Here is a 17,474-nt window from a genome sequence, read left to right on the forward strand (position 1 = left end):
GGCTTTTCCAGGCAGAGGGCATACATCAGCTTTACACTAGTGTTTCCTTTTGTTGTTGTTATCTCTTATATTTAAAACAAAATCATTATTATCTCAATTCATTCCCCCAGAAAACTATATAATTTTATGGGACTCAACTTCATAAGTAAATCAAATATTAAAAAGATATAGCCTTATCAAAAAACAAAGTCCAGGGGCGCCTGGGTGGCGCAGTCGGTTAAGCGTCCGACTTCAGCCAGGTCACGATATCGCGGTCCGTGAGTTCGAGCCCCGTGTCAGGCTCTGGGCTGATGGCTCAGAGCCTGGAGCCTGTTTCCGATTCTGTGTCTCCCTCTCTCTCTGCCCCTCCCCCGTTCGTGCTCTGTCTCTCTCTGTCCCAAAAATAAATAAACGTTGAAAAAAAAATTAAAAAAAAAAAAAAACAAAGTCCATAACTTTGTAGGTGACAAAACAGAAAAATGAAGAAATTAAGTAGAGAGGTAAAGCCCTCTATCTGAGCTTCAGTCTGGAAGCAGGACAAGGAAGGGCTAGAATCAGGGAGGACTGGGAACTCAGCCCCTGGAGTTGACTGGGGTTTACAAATGCTTTATGTCAAGTGGGAATCTGGAGCTAGGTTCACTGGCTGAAACCAGGAGGTAATGTGGGTCTTTCCAACTTGTCGAAAGAGAAGGAAAAAGGTTGATGTCACCTGTTGCTTGGGACTGCAGTTTTGGCCTAAGGAGGCTGCAGAATACAGACTCAGTTTTATAACAGTAACTGAGCCAAATGTCACTAGCTTGGGGGCTCAGATCTTGGATATTCTCAATATCACCATGGGGTAAGAGCATAACTCCCTATTAAAGATTTGTTTGGACTGGGGTTCCTAGGTAGGAGCTAAGTGGAGATAATAGCAAAACCTTTAGATAAGGAGGAATGAGGAATGTAGGATAGAGGAAGGGAAAGAGGCAAGTTTCAAAGAAAGCAAGATATATATGCAACATTTTTAACGCACAAAGAAACTCACCGCTAGGTAAATGTAAATACTACAATGAAAAGAAGGAAGAATGGAAGGAAGGAAGGAGGGGAAAAAGAACTATACAGCATTCTCATAAGTGAACATAAATGAAAATATTTAAATAAAATACTTGTAAATTGTATATCAATATAGTTTTAAAGACCACTACTGAGTAGAGTATGCCTAGAATTGAACGTCAGAAAATCTATGAATATAATCTACCACATGAATTAATTAAAAGAAAAAAAAACTATATTATTTTCTCAATAGATGTAGGAAAATACTTGATAAATTTCAACCCACAATCCTTATTAAAAAAATTTGTTTTTGTAAACGAGAATGAGAAAGATCTTTCTCAGTTGAGTGGAAATCATTTAACCAAAACATACAGCAAATATTTTTCTTAATAGTGTAATTTTAAATAATTTTTTATTAAGGTCAGAAACATGTCAAGGATGGCTGTCATCACCCTGGTATTCAGAATAATTGGAAACCCACAAAAAATAATAAAAACAAACAAAAAATCAAAGGCACAAAAATGAGAAAGAATGACATCAAATTACTCATATTTGCAGAATATATGATTGTCTGTAGGAAATCCTTAGATAATCTACAGAGATACCATTAAAACCTTTGGGGAAGATTAACAGGGTTGTTGGATTAAAAACCAAACCTTAAAATCAACTGTAGTTACAAACAACATCAATAACCATTTAGAAAAGGTAACAGAAAAAAGATCAATCACATAGCAATGAACTGTAATGAGTAATAAATATACCAGAAGTAACCATTATAAAGGAAAAACAAATAAAGGTTCATAAAAACATCAAATACTCTGCACAGCATATCATGCTCATGGATGGGAAACTGTTAACTCTCCTGATTGATCTATACATTCAATGCGATTGCAATAAAATTTCTAATAGAGACTTTTGTGGAAAATGACAAACTGATCTCAAAATTCACTTGAAAAAGTAAAAGGCAAAGAATACCCTACACAATACTGAAAAAAAGATCAAGGTATAATACCTTGCCCTCAAATACTATGAGTTAACAGAAAGCTAGAATATTTAAGATAATGTGTTTCAGGTGAAAAGACAGACCAACAGACTACTGGACAGACTTAGATTCCTTAGATTTATGGAAGCCAAGTTTAATACAGAGATGGTATAACAATTCAATGGAGGAAATCAGGACTATTTATGAGAGTACCACTAGTTTCCCATAGAGAAAAATTTAAATTTGGATCTCTACCTCACACCATATGTAATATAAATTCCATATGAATCAAAAACATAAAGTGGAAATCAAAACTTTATAACTCTTAAAACAAAATATAGAAGAATAAGTTTACAACATTAGAATAGGGAAGAAATAAAACCCAAGTGAAATGTTCAATCACTTAGATGCCATAAAATGTAAATATCTCCATAATAAAAATTAGTACATGTAAGTAAAAAGTAGGTCAATGCCTAGGAAAAGACATTTACACATAACACACAAAAGTTTATTATCAGAATAGATAAAAAACTTCTACAAATCCATAAAAATAGAACAGCAACTAGCTTAAAGATAGTAAAGGATGTGAAAAGGCAATTCACAAAAGAGGAAAACTGAATGACCTATAAACATATAAAAACTGTTTAGCTTCACTAGAAATTAGGGAATTGAAAATTAGAAAAATTAAGATACCATTTTACACCCTTCGGGGTGAAAAAGTTTGACGTCTGAAAATAACATGTTGGCAAAGATTTGGGAAGCAGGAACTCACATGAACTGCTCATGGGATTATAAGCCAGTCAACCGTTGGGAGAGCAATTTGGCATTATCTAGTCATTATCTAGTAATGTTTATGAGGTATACACCTTATAACCTAACAATTTCCCAGGTAAGTACCCTGGAAAAAAAATCTACTCAGGGGCATAAAGCTACCAGAATAATCAGTGAAGCACTGTTTTGTTTTGTTTGTTTTAATAGCAAAAATTGGCAATAGCCTAATTGTTCATCAGTAGAACAAATTAATAAACAGTACTGTATTTATACAAAGGACTATTATCTAGATTTCAAGCAAATAATCAGAGTCAGGTGTCCACTTGGCTAAATCTCAAGAACATAATGTTGACTGAAAAAAATATGCAGAAAGGCACATCATTTATGAAAACTTAAAAGACTGTGGATATCACTCATCAATAGATAAAACATGGACAAACACACAGGGTTGTATTTTTCTCTGTGGAGAAATGATACAGCAGAATAGGATCAGGAAAGGGAGCACATGAAAATGTAATAATATTTGTAACTTTTTTTTTCAAATCCATAAAAATGTGGACGAAATATTGGAAAATTAATTGTGAGTGATACTACATGGGTATTCCTTATATTCGTTTCCTGTTTACTTGAAATATTTTATAACACTTTGTCTTTTTAATGAAGGGGTTTGTGGATACTGCACTAAAAACGTGAATCATTGTGTCTGCCTGTTCATAGCACTATACTGTAGGTGCTATCCTTGCCCACACTCTTTGTTTATCTTGTCCTGTACCTTCTCACAACTCTGCTGGAGCCACAGCTAATGGAACTAGGGATGTTTTCAACTGACAAATCCCACTCCTTCTGGCCAGTGTCCTACTGAGGAACAAAGATCTGAACCACATGATTTCTTTCCTTGACTTCTGGAATTGATGTGTATTCCCCCAGTGGGACGCAGAAGTAAAATGTCCTCTCCTTGATGTCTGCGCCTGTCATTTTGGGCCACATGCAATCTGAGCAGTAAGTAGATGAACCTGGTCTACAGAAGTAGGCGAGACCACAAAGAGAAGCCTGGTTCTTGATAACTTGTTTCTTATGGAGCTCTCCAATTCAGGTTAGTGTAAAGTCAAATCAAATTTTGTTTTCTGTTTGCAGATTTCATTAAATATTTATATTCCCACAATTATCTCCTCCTCACTCCCTTTTAATCTGAGCTTTTGGTTTTGTAGCCTAAAAATTGTTTAGAAAAGACAGAGTAATAGCTTCTTTAAGTCAATAATCAATACTAAAGGTGAAAACATTTTAACAGTGAGGGAGGTCAAAAGTGGCTTCTGTACTTGGGAGATAACTTCTGGTCTTCGGTAAAACTCTAAAACATATATTTTTTAAAGCTAATAATTTATCACTTTGGAAAAATTATACTTGTCAATATTCAAAGTTATATCTTACCACTTCCACCCATTTCCTATCCCCAGTGCTGTTTAAAGACAAAGAGTACTAGAAACGGCCTGGCCAGTACGCAAGCGGCATTTGTTAGACTTTTGGGAATTTGTGAGCTGATTGTTAAACATGGCCATTCTTAAAAAATGAATTATAAAAAATTATAAAATTACTTGTATTAAAGACAAAGGAAATACATCAAATAAAAAGCTTCTGCACAGTAAAGGAGGCCACCAACAAAATGAAAAGGCAACTCACTGAATGGGAGAAAATAGCTGCAAATCATGCAACTGATAAGGAATTAATATCCAAAATATATAAAGAACTCTTAGAACTCAATGCAACAAAACAAAACAAAAAACAACCAAACACTTGAAAAATGGGCAGAGGGCCTGAATAGACATTTTTCCAAAGAAGACATTCAGATGGCCAACAGGTATATGACAAGCTGCTCAACATCGCTAAATATCAGGGAAATGCACATCAAAACCACAGGAAGTGTCACCCTTGTGTATTCTTGGTGGGAATGTAAATAGGTGAAGCCATTGTGTAAAACAGTATGGAGGTTCTTCAGAAAATTAAAAATAGAACTATAATATGATGCAATAATTCCATTTCTGGGTATTTATCCAAAGAAAACAAAAACCTAACTTGAAAGGATATATGTACCCCCACATTCATTGCACCATTATTTGCAACAGACAACATATGGAAACAACCTAAGTGTCCATTGGTAGATGAATGGATAAAGAACATGCAAGATGTCTGTCAGTCAGTCTGTCTATCTATCTATCTATCTATCTATCTATCTATCTAATGGAATATAATTCAGCTCTGAAAAAGTGTGAAATCTTGCCATTTATAACAACATAGATGGATCTTGAAAGCATTATGCTAAGTGAAATAAGTCAGACAGAGAAAGACAAATACCATATGATCTCACTTACATGTGAAATCTAAAAAACAAACAGACAAAAACCAAAAGCAGAGTTCACAGGTACGAAGAACAGACTGGTGGCTGTCAGAGGCAGGGGTTGGGGGTGGTGGGTGAAATAGGGGAAGGGGATCAAAAAGTACAAACTCTCAGTTGTAAAATAAATATGTCATGGGAAGGCAAAGCACAGTGTGGCGACTATACTTAATAATACTACACTGCACATGTGAAAGTTGCTAAGAGAGTAAATCTTAGAAGTTCTCATCACAAGGAAAATATTCTGTAAATATGTATGGTCATGGACGTCAACTAGACTTTTATAGTGATCGTTTTGTAATACACACAAATATCAGATCATTCTGCTGTGTGCCTAAAACTCCTGTAATGTTGTATGTCAATCACACCTCAATAATAAAAAAAAGGAAATACTCAAAACTCATCACTTCCTGATTTTTGAGGAAACAGTCTACAGTATTCAAAAACTATTACCCAATATGGTAAAGAAGTTGCTCACATTAGTAATCCACATTTATATGTAAACTACATTAATTCATCAATTGCAGCCATAGGCTGGCTACAGGTATGACTTCGGCAAAAATCAGTGAAAGCATTCTGTGAGAATCAGTTGGCTACATGGAATTTACAATAAAGTGTATTAAATATTTTATTTTATTTGTAAATTGTGTGCTACACATCCATTATGTCAGTAAATATAGACACACACATACATATATGTATGTATACACACACATATACATATATATGTATGGACACATGTGTGTGTGCCTGTGTATATAATTTATTCCAGGAGCAGCCTAGAAGGGCAACATTGAAATTTCATAAGAAATGGAATTGTTGGAGACAGAAAATAATAGATAAGCAATTTATTAATCCCTGGAATTGGGCATTTTTGAAAGAGAAGAGGCAAGTAAGGAAAAAAGCAACACAAGCTTTCATTAAAAAATTTTTGAAGTTTTATTTATTTAAGTAATCTCTATACCCAATATGGGGCTCAAACTCACAACCCCATGATCAAGAGTCACATGCTCTTCCCACTGAGCCAGCTAGGCAATGCACTAGCATTTTGCTATAGAGAGCAGTAGGGAGAGGAAGAAGCGAGATTTTTGAGCAGCTACTATGAGGAATTTGGATAAAGGTCTTTAGGATATTTTTCTGTGGAATGTGATATAATTCTGCTTTAAAGGACTTTAATAAAAATTTACATTGTTTTCATCTGTTTAGATTTTTATGTTTCCTTTGAATACATACCTAAACTTAGGGGCCATGAAGCATTTGAGTTATAGTTAGGTTACACAACATTTTGATCATAAAACTATTATTTGGAGTCAATATGGGTTCACTATGAATAAACTGCCAAATTGCCTTTGTTCTTCTAATGATAGCATGGTTATACTAGCATAGCTTGACAATAACAACAAAAATGACAACAATACAACTATTACCATCACTAATTATTGTTTTTAATTATTGATAGCTGTTCTATATTCTTTACACAGATTAATTTGCTTAAATATCACAACAACCTTATGAGGCAGATAAAATAATGTCATTATTTTACAGATCAGGATGTGGACCTAGAAAGGTAGAGTAACTTGCTCCCAAGCTCATAGCTAGCAAAATCTAGTAAGGTTAGAATCCAGGCAATCTAGCCCTGAAGATCATACCATTAGTGAACTATATAATGCTACAATATTTCCCAACATTAGCAGTGTAGCGTGAAATTCATCTTACTCTTCATTTCTAAAGAGCACCGATAACAACCTAAAGTAGCTGTCAGGGTGCTGGAAAGCTGCCTGCATCAGATATTGTTGGGTGATTTCATGAAAGCACTTTCTGAGCCTCTGCTTGTTTAACAGAATGTTACAGACATTTCAGGAGAGACAAAGATGAAAATGAATAAAACATGATTCTGCCTCCGAAAAGCTTAAAATCCAGGTATACACCATTTTTGTCAATCTCTTGAATGAAGTCAAGAGGCAAATCAAGTATGTCCCAAAACTGAAATAGGGTTTAAAGTAATTCAAATTCAAAAAGCTTCTAAGAATCTCCACTAGTATTCTGAAATTAATAAGTGTCACAGGAATAAAGGTACAAGTTTGTTGTAGTATTCAAAACCAAGTGCATAAACATAGGACTGGAAAAAATCCATTTTTATAGCAGCTTTTATACAGCATATCTAGAGGTTTTAGGATTAACCTCAAGACTAAAGTGCTATTAAAATTTCTGATGTACTCTTAGGTTATAGTAATAGAAATAACATGTCCAGAACAAGAACTTTTTTTTGTTTTCTTGGAGCTCTGCAATGGTCAGCCATCTTGGCAGTGATTTTTTTTTTTTTTTTTTTTCAGTTCAGGACGTAATATTTTAAGAGGGACATTGAAAAATGTGACTGGAGCAAATGGAAAAGGATAACTAAACCAAGTCATATGAAGGATGGCTAAAGCAACCGGGGATGTTTAGCCTGGACCAGGAAGGCTCAGAGAGTGTATGGGATCGGATTCCAAAATATTTGGAGGGTTGTCATGTGGAAGAAGGACTCAACTTCTGAGCTGCTCCAGAAGGCAAAACTAGCACAAGCCACCTGAAGGTTATCTCAGGTTAGTAAAAGAAAGTTTGAAGTGTTGAGCTATTAAAAATGATTGCACCTCCATGGGCTAGAGAAAGGGGTCCTAGAGAGGATGTTGTGAGGAAGATGGCTTGAGGTGGGCTGTTGAACTGCATCGTGTTGAACCATCTTCCCAAATTAAAATCCCATGATTTATAATGGCATAGCACAAACAATTCCCTAAACTTTTAAATTCTTTTTTTTAATGTTTATTTATTTTTGAGAGAGAGAAAGAGAGAGAGAAAGAGAGAAAGAGCACGCACAAGCTGGGGAGGAGCAGAGAGAGAGGGAGACACAGAATATGAAGCAGGCCCAGGCTCTGAGCTGTCAGCACAGAGTCCGAGGAGGGGCTTGAACCCACGAATTGAACCGTGAGATCATGACCTGAGCTGAAGTCAGATGCTCAACTGACTGAGCCACCCAGGTGCCCCAATTCCTTAAGCTTTTAGAATACATACACAGGAAAATATTATTTTCCCCAAATACACAAAAACTACAATTAACATATGAGTAGCAATTATCCCTCCTAGAAGCAAAAGAAGCAGTGACATTTGGGTCATGAGAAGAGACGAAGCAAACAGCCTGTGCAATTGCCTCTGTGCAGAGAAAGCCTGGGAACTACAGGCATAAGCCCTGGCCGGGAATCTGCTCTGTGGAGAACAGGGGGCTGTTTTCATACAAGGAAGGGAACAGAGAAGGAATACAAGGTTAACGCTGGATGTGGCTTTAAATCCTTCAGCACAGTGCCTAGCGGTCATAAAAAAAGCAAACACAAGTCAGCAAAACCTTTGCAGAGGTGATGAATAGAAATAGAACATATTACTCTGGTCTAGATAAACGCAACATGTTACATCCCTGCACTGCCTCTGCAGCATGGGCCACAGACCTTCCTCTGTAAAGAGCATTTCGGGCTTGGGGAAGAAGAAAATGCAACCAGAACACAGGCGAAAATTCTGGCACATGGATCTTCAGGTAAATTACACAAACCAAATTAACACAATTGGCAAGTGGGCACCTAGAGATGGGGTTTTGAAAGGGAATCCCACCAGAGACAGGAGGAGTGAAAGGGAGCTGCAAGAAGGGACTGCTCTAGGCTGGTTGAATACAGGACAAAGTAAGAGAAACAATGGAGATTGTCATCCAGACAAAGCTCAGTGGAGAGTCCAGAAGAGTCAAGGGGAACAGACCTTTGCCTAGCCCACAAAAGCCCCGGATAAAATCCTAACCATACTATGCAATTTATTAAAAGTTTTTCTTCCCCACTAACCAACCAGCTTCCACTAGTCTCAAGCATTCTTTCTGACTTATTTCATTAACATTTCCTTCTTTTTCTGGAGTGGTCAGAGCCCCAGGGAATCTCTTTCTCTCTCCTCCCCCTTCCCCCCCCAACCAGTGGGGCATTGAATGAGAGCCAGAGTGTTGTCTGTGTAAAGAGAAATTGCAAAACCACAAATTGCAGAAAATCGTTACTGCCAAAAATCGAAAGGAACACACAATATCACCATGCCTCTTAAAAAGCAATTGCGCATTTTACAGGCCTCTGGATAATTCAGGTTTGTTTGGCAACTTTCTCACCCATACCACCCAGAAGACAATTCTCTTCCACCAGAGGCAGTGGTCCCAAAGAATATTTGTAGTTAAAGAGAAACAAAAAATGTGGGTGCAAGTCCTTCCAGGGGCCTTGCTTTGGCCCAATACGGTTCTATTTGATTCTATTGTGTAGTATTGATTTTAAGATCCAAAGTTTGCCCCTCCCAGATCCCAGGGATTCCTGCTGAGACAGAGAGAGAGCCTCCAATAATGTAACAAGAATCCCTTAAAGACACAAAGCACTTTCAGATGGCAAAATCTTTCCGAAATGTTACCTTATGTGATTATCACAACAACCCTTTGACAGAGGCAAGGAAAATGTTTTCCCTTTCTCCTCCTCTAACCCATAATAAAGACGCTTTGAAACTGAGGGGTTCAGTAACATTCTCAAAATCATACCACTTCTGAGGGAGTGATCTGGGACTCAGACATAAGCCTTCTGAGTTTTAGTCCTGAGTTCCTTCTATCACCTACCCCCTTTCTCTGTGGGGGCATGCCTTCCTGACTTGGCTATGGCTGCTCTCCTTCAGAGGAGTTGGGATTTTATGTGGCCCATACACATTTCCAGGGCCTTGACTTGGAAAACCTCCTGCCATTCACTACAGATTGAGCCTTGTCTGAATGCGTGCTGATTAGGTCGTCTTCCGTTTGTATTGGTTGTATAATACAATCATCACTGGGGTAATGCCAACTCCTGAGGTACTGATCGAGTCTGGCTGCCAAAATGAACCCAAATCACAATTGCCTGGTGATTTTAATGTGTTTCCATGACTCCATGGGTCAGACCAACTCCCCACCAGTTTAGCTCAGAGATGACGTGGAGAGGTGGGAAGAACTGTTTTTGTCTGGATGGTGCAAAACTCTGTGCAAAGTTGCTGCTCAGAGTATTTGCTAATAAAAGGGATCACCAAGCACTTTGTATGTCCTTGAGAAAAAAGTGTGAAAGTAAAGTGATCACAGATTAACCTCCTAACATGGAACAGCTAGCCATTTCTCTCTCCACCTGGGAGATGCAAGGTGCTTCAACCAAAACTTTGATAAAGAGATCTTGAGGTAGTGGTCATATATGTGTTCATAGTTGCATACTTGCAAATAATGACTAAAAATGCTATCTTAAACTACCTTCCGTCTAATTGTCACCATGAACATATTCCAAATATCTCTTAGTATTTAACATTAAACCATTTAAAATCAGTGATAAGCCTAAGTAGACAGATACAGTGTGAGAAAGAGCTATGGAATATGAAAATGGAGGAAAGTAAACACAGACTGTTCTCCTGAACAATTTCTATGTTCAAAAGAAAGAATATAGTCAGACGTTAACATGTGTACAAATAAAATACTTAGGATGGCACATGAAAAGGGAGACTGCTCCTAAAATCTAACATGGCTTCACAGGCAAAAGCTGCTTAAAACATTCATAACTTGCAGGTGTCTTGATAATGCAATAAAGACCAAAGTGATATAACACAGAAATTGACATTTTAAAAAATTCCAGTGAACACAGATACTTTGACATAAAATATGAATGGTTTTAATAAGGATGCATGTTGCTTGGGCTAGTGTTTGAATATTTGGTGGATAGCAATGGGATCAATCCATTCTAGAGAGCAGACAAAATATATTATCCACACATTCTTGGTTTACCTGGCTCAAGGTTGTTGATCTCCTGCTTCTACCTTATGGTTGTTGATCTTCTGCTTACTTATCTGTAGTGACAAGCAAGTCACTACCATTTGAACTACTTTTGAATAGCTAGAGTCTTTATCCTGAATTCACATCTATCCCCTGCTTTTTGAACTTGAGTATTATCAAATTATTCCAGAGACAGATGGAACATTCATATTTTGAACTCCCAGTTCGGACCCGGTGTAATTTTATTTGGTCTTTTAAAAAAGAGGGGGTTTGTAATTTGGCTATAGACACTGAGAGTACCAAGAGTAAAGAAACATAATACATGGAGATTCGTTCTAGAAAGAACACGGGTTTACAGAGCGGCTGCAATGCAGTACACACAGGGAGGCATTATTAAGATAACTACCCTGCTATTAAATGTGAAACAGCCTGTGACTGTGAGGAGTGACCGGGCAAAGAGTAATAAATTAGCCATTTGAGAGAAGCTGAATATTCAAATGTTTGGTGTCACATGATCATCATATCTAAAAGAATACTGCCTAATGTCTCCTCCTCACTTTTTTTTCTAGCTTTTTAGATGCAATGTAGTGGCAGCCATGATTGGGTTCAATCTGTTTCCCAAACGGTTTATAAAATATCACATGATGCTATACAAACCAACAGTGTGAAACATTAGATTCACACTGAGGCTGCATTTGTTGAGCCAGGCTTTAAAAAGGCAGCAATGTGAGACGGGAGCCTTAAAGATGAGGAGGTTTTAGGAATTAGAGCTGAGAAGGAGATACCATTTCAAGGAGGAAATGTACTTACATTTTGCTGCAAGTGAAATGCCTGTCTTTAAAGGGCAGCCTCTGAAACAAAGAGAAAAACAAAAACAAAAAACAAGCGTGTTAAAAAAAAATAGAGAGCAACCAATTCAGAATGAAAAAGGCACTGGATGGTCTTTGAAGGTACAGCCACTGGCTGAAAACATGAGGGGCCCAGAGATGAAAACATTTTTATTGGGGAACTCTTCTTAGAGGTACAGAGAGAAGTAGCCCACAAAGAAAACAAGCAAGTCAACTGTCATATCTCACCACATTCTCAGCTCCCTGTCCTGGACCCTCCTAGAATTTCCAGATCCCTTGATGCTCACTTTGTCTCCCACATCTGATCCTGGCTAGAGAGAAATATGGAGAGTCTAGTTGCCTAGTTCAATGGCTTAGACTCATCATTCTCTGGCTTCTGGTTCATACTGACATTGCACCTTATTCTCATAGGCCCAGCTCTGAGACATTGTTCCATTAAATTAAGCTCCTCATAAAAATTATGCTCTTCTCAATTCATGCTTATTTGGGTAAGTGGACAAGTTTTCTTTTCCAAGGAATAAAAAGCTATTCTGGGGAGTATTGGGGTGGGGGCACTGGAATCGATGCCAGGTTTTTCCTTATTCAAGATGGCAGTAAAAGAAGAAACAATTAGACTGAGCCTGTGCTTGGAAGGAGTTTGCCAGTTGTGCAGGCAATTTGTTCGGTGTGGCAGCCTACCAGACAACTCAGTTTGCTTCCAAATCCATTTCTCCCCCTTTGGATATACTGTGGTTATATCCAAAGGGGTCCTTTTCAAAGTAGTAGATTTAATTGGGAATGGCAGGTAAGCCCCCATGATTGATATGAACAATCTGTGTACTGAGATTCACATGATTCTGGGTCATCTCTAAGACTGAACACTCAAGTCATGGTGTCCTTGGACCTACAGCAAGATCTGCCATGCCCCCCTACATGGATCTGGATAAGCTGGATTAGTGACTTTGGCGAGCAGTATTTTTCCAAGCTCTGCCATTTAAAAAAAATTTTTTTTTTTACATTTATTTATTTTTGAGAAACAGAGTGAGACAAAGCGTGAACGGGGGAGGAGCAGAGAGAGTAGGACACACAGGATCTGAAGCAGTTTCCAGGCTCTGAGCAAGCGGTCCACACAGAGCCTGATGCAGGGCTCGAACCCACAAACTGTGAGATCATGACCTGAGCCGAAGTCGGACACTCAACCGACTGAGCCACCCAGGCGCCCCCAAGCTCTGCCATTTTTAGTAATAGTGTGACTTTGACAAATTGATTCAGTGCTCTGGGATTGATAGAAATAATAATGTGGTTATTTCAAATAGTTGTAAGAGTTAAGTGAGATAATGCATGTGAAATAAGTGCTACTTAGTGTTTTACTGTTATTGTTCTTATTACCAGAAGACCTATCTAGGAAAACAAATTAAGAAGATATAATAAGTCCATGATATTGGAGCTGGGAGAGTGGCTATGGAGAGAGTTGTGCTTGGGTAAGATGTCTCCTCTCTTGACCATCTGCACTGTACCATTGTCCCAGATTTCTCTCCCACATTGCCTTCTTCCACTCTTCGTTGCTCTAACCGCTGAGTGTAATTCAGGTTAGATTAACATCCACACTGGAAAATCCCTCAGTGTTTTAGCAAGCCACCTAATTCCACATTTACTATCCATGGACATGGTTGGGGTGAGGCTCCTAGACTGACAAATTATGAAATTATTGAACTATTGACCCCAGAAAGAACAGGCATAGTTCTTCTTTCAGAGTACTTTACATGAGGTAGGTGCTTGATACATTTTTATTGAGTTGACTATTTTAGATGGATCCTATGGTGTGACTCAATAAGATGTCATATGCATCACCGACTAGGAGGAGTTAGAAACACTGCTCTAACAGACAACACACACCCCCACCTCTCCCTCCTCCAAACAAAAAAGTATGCTGAAAATTCTTCTCAAATTGTGCACCCTTCAGTTCCTCTAAGGAACTTGTTGCTAGGAAACAAATTTAGACAGCTCTCACCTGCTGAGGAAAGTTTTTACTACTGCTTCAGATAACAGGTTCTTCTTTAGTGACAAAAGTATTAACAAGGAAAACTGTCTGTTACTTCACGGATTCACTAGACAAGAGCTCTTTCTTCATTTGGGCAACAATTTCATGGCAATATCATTGATTACCCTGAAAACTATTCAGAGCTGTCCTTGAGACTGCATTATGAAGCCACCTAATGCAGTGGTACTGATCATTTTTCTTGGGGTACAAAATAAATAAAGCAATCAAGAACAGTGTGGGTGGTGGTGAGGTTTTATAGACTACAGAGGAACATAAAAGCTTGCTTTGGCTTTCTATGCTTATTTCCACATTAGAAAAAGAAATACCTGAATTCTTAAAGAAGAGAGCATTTAAAATGAATAACTCATTTGCTAAATGTGTATTCAGTGCCCAGTATGTGCAGCACACTGTGCTAGGCCCTGAGAATACACTGCCTGCTCTCATGATAACATCTGTCTGGTAGGGGAGACAACTGGACAGTTTGGAGGGATCGCACGATGATGTAATGCAAAATCACAAGGTGGTCAGAGAGGAGGGGAGGTGGTCTTTGATGATCCAGTGTGGAAAGAGAAATCAGGGAAGTCTGATTGAGGGGAGTGTTAGGATAATATCTGAAGAAAAATTCATATTTAATAATGCCTGTTGATGTTGCTGAGTCTTAACGCATCAGGAACTGTCCTAGGTGCTTTGGCATGTACTGATTCACTTGTTACTGCTAACCACCCTAGAAAGGAACTAGTCCCACCTCAGGGTGGGAGTTAAAAAGCCAAATGGGGGTTCCTGGAGCACACCAGGCAAAAGGACATCATCAGTGGCATGGGGCCCCGGACAGGAGGAACTCGCTCTCCTTGAGGGACCTGGAGACCAATACCACCTTTTGCCTTATTTAGCACACCCTTCAACCAAATCCATTCTTCCACCATGGGAGTTCTTAAAGAATCATAGATGGGGCCCTTCTGATATCAATGCTGGATAACTTAAGTTACAGAAGCCTTGCCTCAGTGTTCTCACCTTGTGGAGATGCAAGGTCCTCTTATCTCTCGGCCCTGAACCACACCCACCTAGTACCCCTGAGCCACCCTCAGAGGACATGCAAGGTCAGCATCTGGGTCATGGTCACACATGGGCCTGATCCACGTGGAATGGATCTTGTTCAAAGCCCTTGGATTTCCTTGGTCTCCTTGCTAGGACTTCAGATTCCTATGCTCTGACAGTCACTGGGATTTATCAACTGATGGTCCTGGAGCAACTGATCTCTAGGCCAAAGTGTTCAACTAAGGGATTCTACACATCACCAGTTTATCTTAACTTCTTACCCTGGTTCCTGTGGTTGATCCCATCTGGTTATGATATGTAACCTACAATTGACACTCATTAAAAAAATAGACTACTTAGTAATTTCAGAATGTTCTATGCTCATTGAAGTATCTGGTTTGAATTGTCTGCTATTTAAAGTTTTCACAATATGCAAAAAATTGCATCAATGCAAGTATAACTGTTTGAATGATATAACATATGGAATAAAATCTCCTATGTATCTATTCCTCTCTACAATGCACAATAAAATAAAGTAGTTCCTACGTGTCCACGATTATAAATTTTGAGATGAAGTGGCTACCACTTTCTTATTCTGAATTTTGAAAAAATTTTATTTTATGTTAATTTTACTTATTTGCTTATTGCTATGGTAGGAATACTTATTCTCTATTTCACATATTCCCAGGAGTGTTGAGACCAGTTTTTTTTAATTACCTGGGAAATTAATTTAAGAATGAACAGGGCACTTGGGGGGCCCAGTTGGTTAAGTGTCCAACTCTTGGATTAAGCTCAGGTCATGATCTCACAGTTTGTGGGATTGAGCCCCACATTGGGCTCTGGGGAAACAGCAAGGAGCCTGTTTGGGATTCTCTCTCTCCCTCTTTCTGCCCCTCCCCTGCTCACTCTCTATCTCTCTCTCAAAAAAATAAATAAATAAACTTAAAAAAATACTTTAAAAGTGAACAGATGCCAGTACAAACATTTTTGTAGCTATGTTTCCTAGGGCAAGTGAAACAAAAGCAAAATTAAACTACTGGGACTACACCAAAATAAAACACTTCTGCACAGCAAAGGAAACCATCAACAAATGAAAAGGCAACCTACTAAATGGGAGAAGATGTTTGCAAATGACATTTCTGATAAGAGGTTCATATCCAAAATATATAAAGCACTTATACAACTCAATACAAAAAAAACAAAAACAAATAATCTGATTAAATAATGGGCAGAGGACCTGAATAGACATTTTTCCAAAGAAGACATACAGCCAAGAGACACATGAAACAATGCTCAACATCACTCATAATCAGGGAAATGCAAGTCAAAACCACAGTGACATATTACCTTACACCTGTCAGAATTGCTAGAATCAAAAAGACAAGAAATAATAAGCACTGGCGAGGATGTAAAGAAAAAGAAACCCTTGTGCACTGTTGGTGGGAATGTAAATTGTGTGGCCACTGTGGAAACCAGTATGGATGTTCCTCAAAAAATTAAAAATATAAGTACCATATGATCCAGTATTCCACCTACTGGGTATTTACCCAAAGAAAACAAAACCACTAATTCAAAAAGATATATGGACCCCTATGTTTATTGCAACATGATTTATAGAACCAAGATATGGAAGTAGCTCAAGTAATCTAAGTGTCCATCTATGGATGAATCGACAAAGAAGATTATATATACTATATATTTATGGAATATATTTATAAATATTATTCAGCCTGAGAAAGAAGGAAATCCTGCCATTTGTGACTTGTGACAAGATGGACTGAGATGGGCCTGAGGGCATTGTAGTACATGAAATAAATCAGAGAAAGTGTCCATTGGCAGATGAACAGATAGAGAAGTGGTACACACACACACACACACACACACACACACACACATACACACACACACTGGAATATTAGTCAGCCATAAAACAGAATGTACTCTTGCCATTTGTGACATGGAGAGACCTAGAAGGTATTATGCTTAGTGAAATAAGTCAGAGACAGAAGGAAAAATATCATGATTTCACTTGTATGTGGAATCTAAAAAAGAAAAGAAACATAAAAACTAAAAAAGAAGAAAGATACCCATAAATTCAGAGAACATTCTGATAGTTTCCAGAGGAGGGGGGGCTGGACAAAAGAGGTGAAGGGGAGGGGGGAGGTACAGGCTTCCAGTTATAGAATGAATAAGTCATGGGGATAAAGGCCACAGCATAGGCAACATAGTCAGTGGTATTGTAACAGTGAGGAAAAAAAAAGAATGAACTGATGCAAGTTTTATATAAACTAGAATATGCCAATTATCAGGTAATAATAATAGTATGTTATAAAAGGTGAAACTCCTCTTCACTTTGATCAAGTGTTCTTTAAAACCTGAGACTATGTGCTACAGGCACAGGGATCAGATGTTGAGTTTGAGAGCCCAGGGCTCCCACACTGGAGGTACAGGCAATCGTCTAAGAGGGTCATGAGTTGGAGTCTCGATTCTCCCACTGGAAGTAGAGACAATGGTATCAGAGGGTCATGAGTTGAAGTCTCGGTTCTCCCACTGGAGGTAGAGGCAATGGTATCAGAAGGCCATGAGTTGGAGTCTGGGTTCTC

General features: G+C 38.2%; 1 protein-coding gene across 1 annotated transcript in view; it reads right to left on the reverse strand.

Moving 5' to 3' along the window:
• ANKFN1 (ankyrin repeat and fibronectin type III domain containing 1) overlaps nucleotides 1–17,474 on the reverse strand; it is a 303,330-nt gene that overhangs the window by 232,701 nt on the left and 53,155 nt on the right. The window contains exon 2 of the mRNA XM_040497067.1: nucleotides 11,779–11,819. Coding sequence (XP_040353001.1) covers nucleotides 11,779–11,819 — 41 coding nt within the window. The remainder of the gene's footprint in view (nucleotides 1–11,778; nucleotides 11,820–17,474) is intronic.

Source organism: Herpailurus yagouaroundi, unplaced genomic scaffold (genome assembly GCF_014898765.1).
Source record: "Herpailurus yagouaroundi ecotype Mexico unplaced genomic scaffold, PumYag 189, whole genome shotgun sequence".
NCBI classification, from domain to species: domain Eukaryota; kingdom Metazoa; phylum Chordata; class Mammalia; order Carnivora; family Felidae; genus Herpailurus; species Herpailurus yagouaroundi.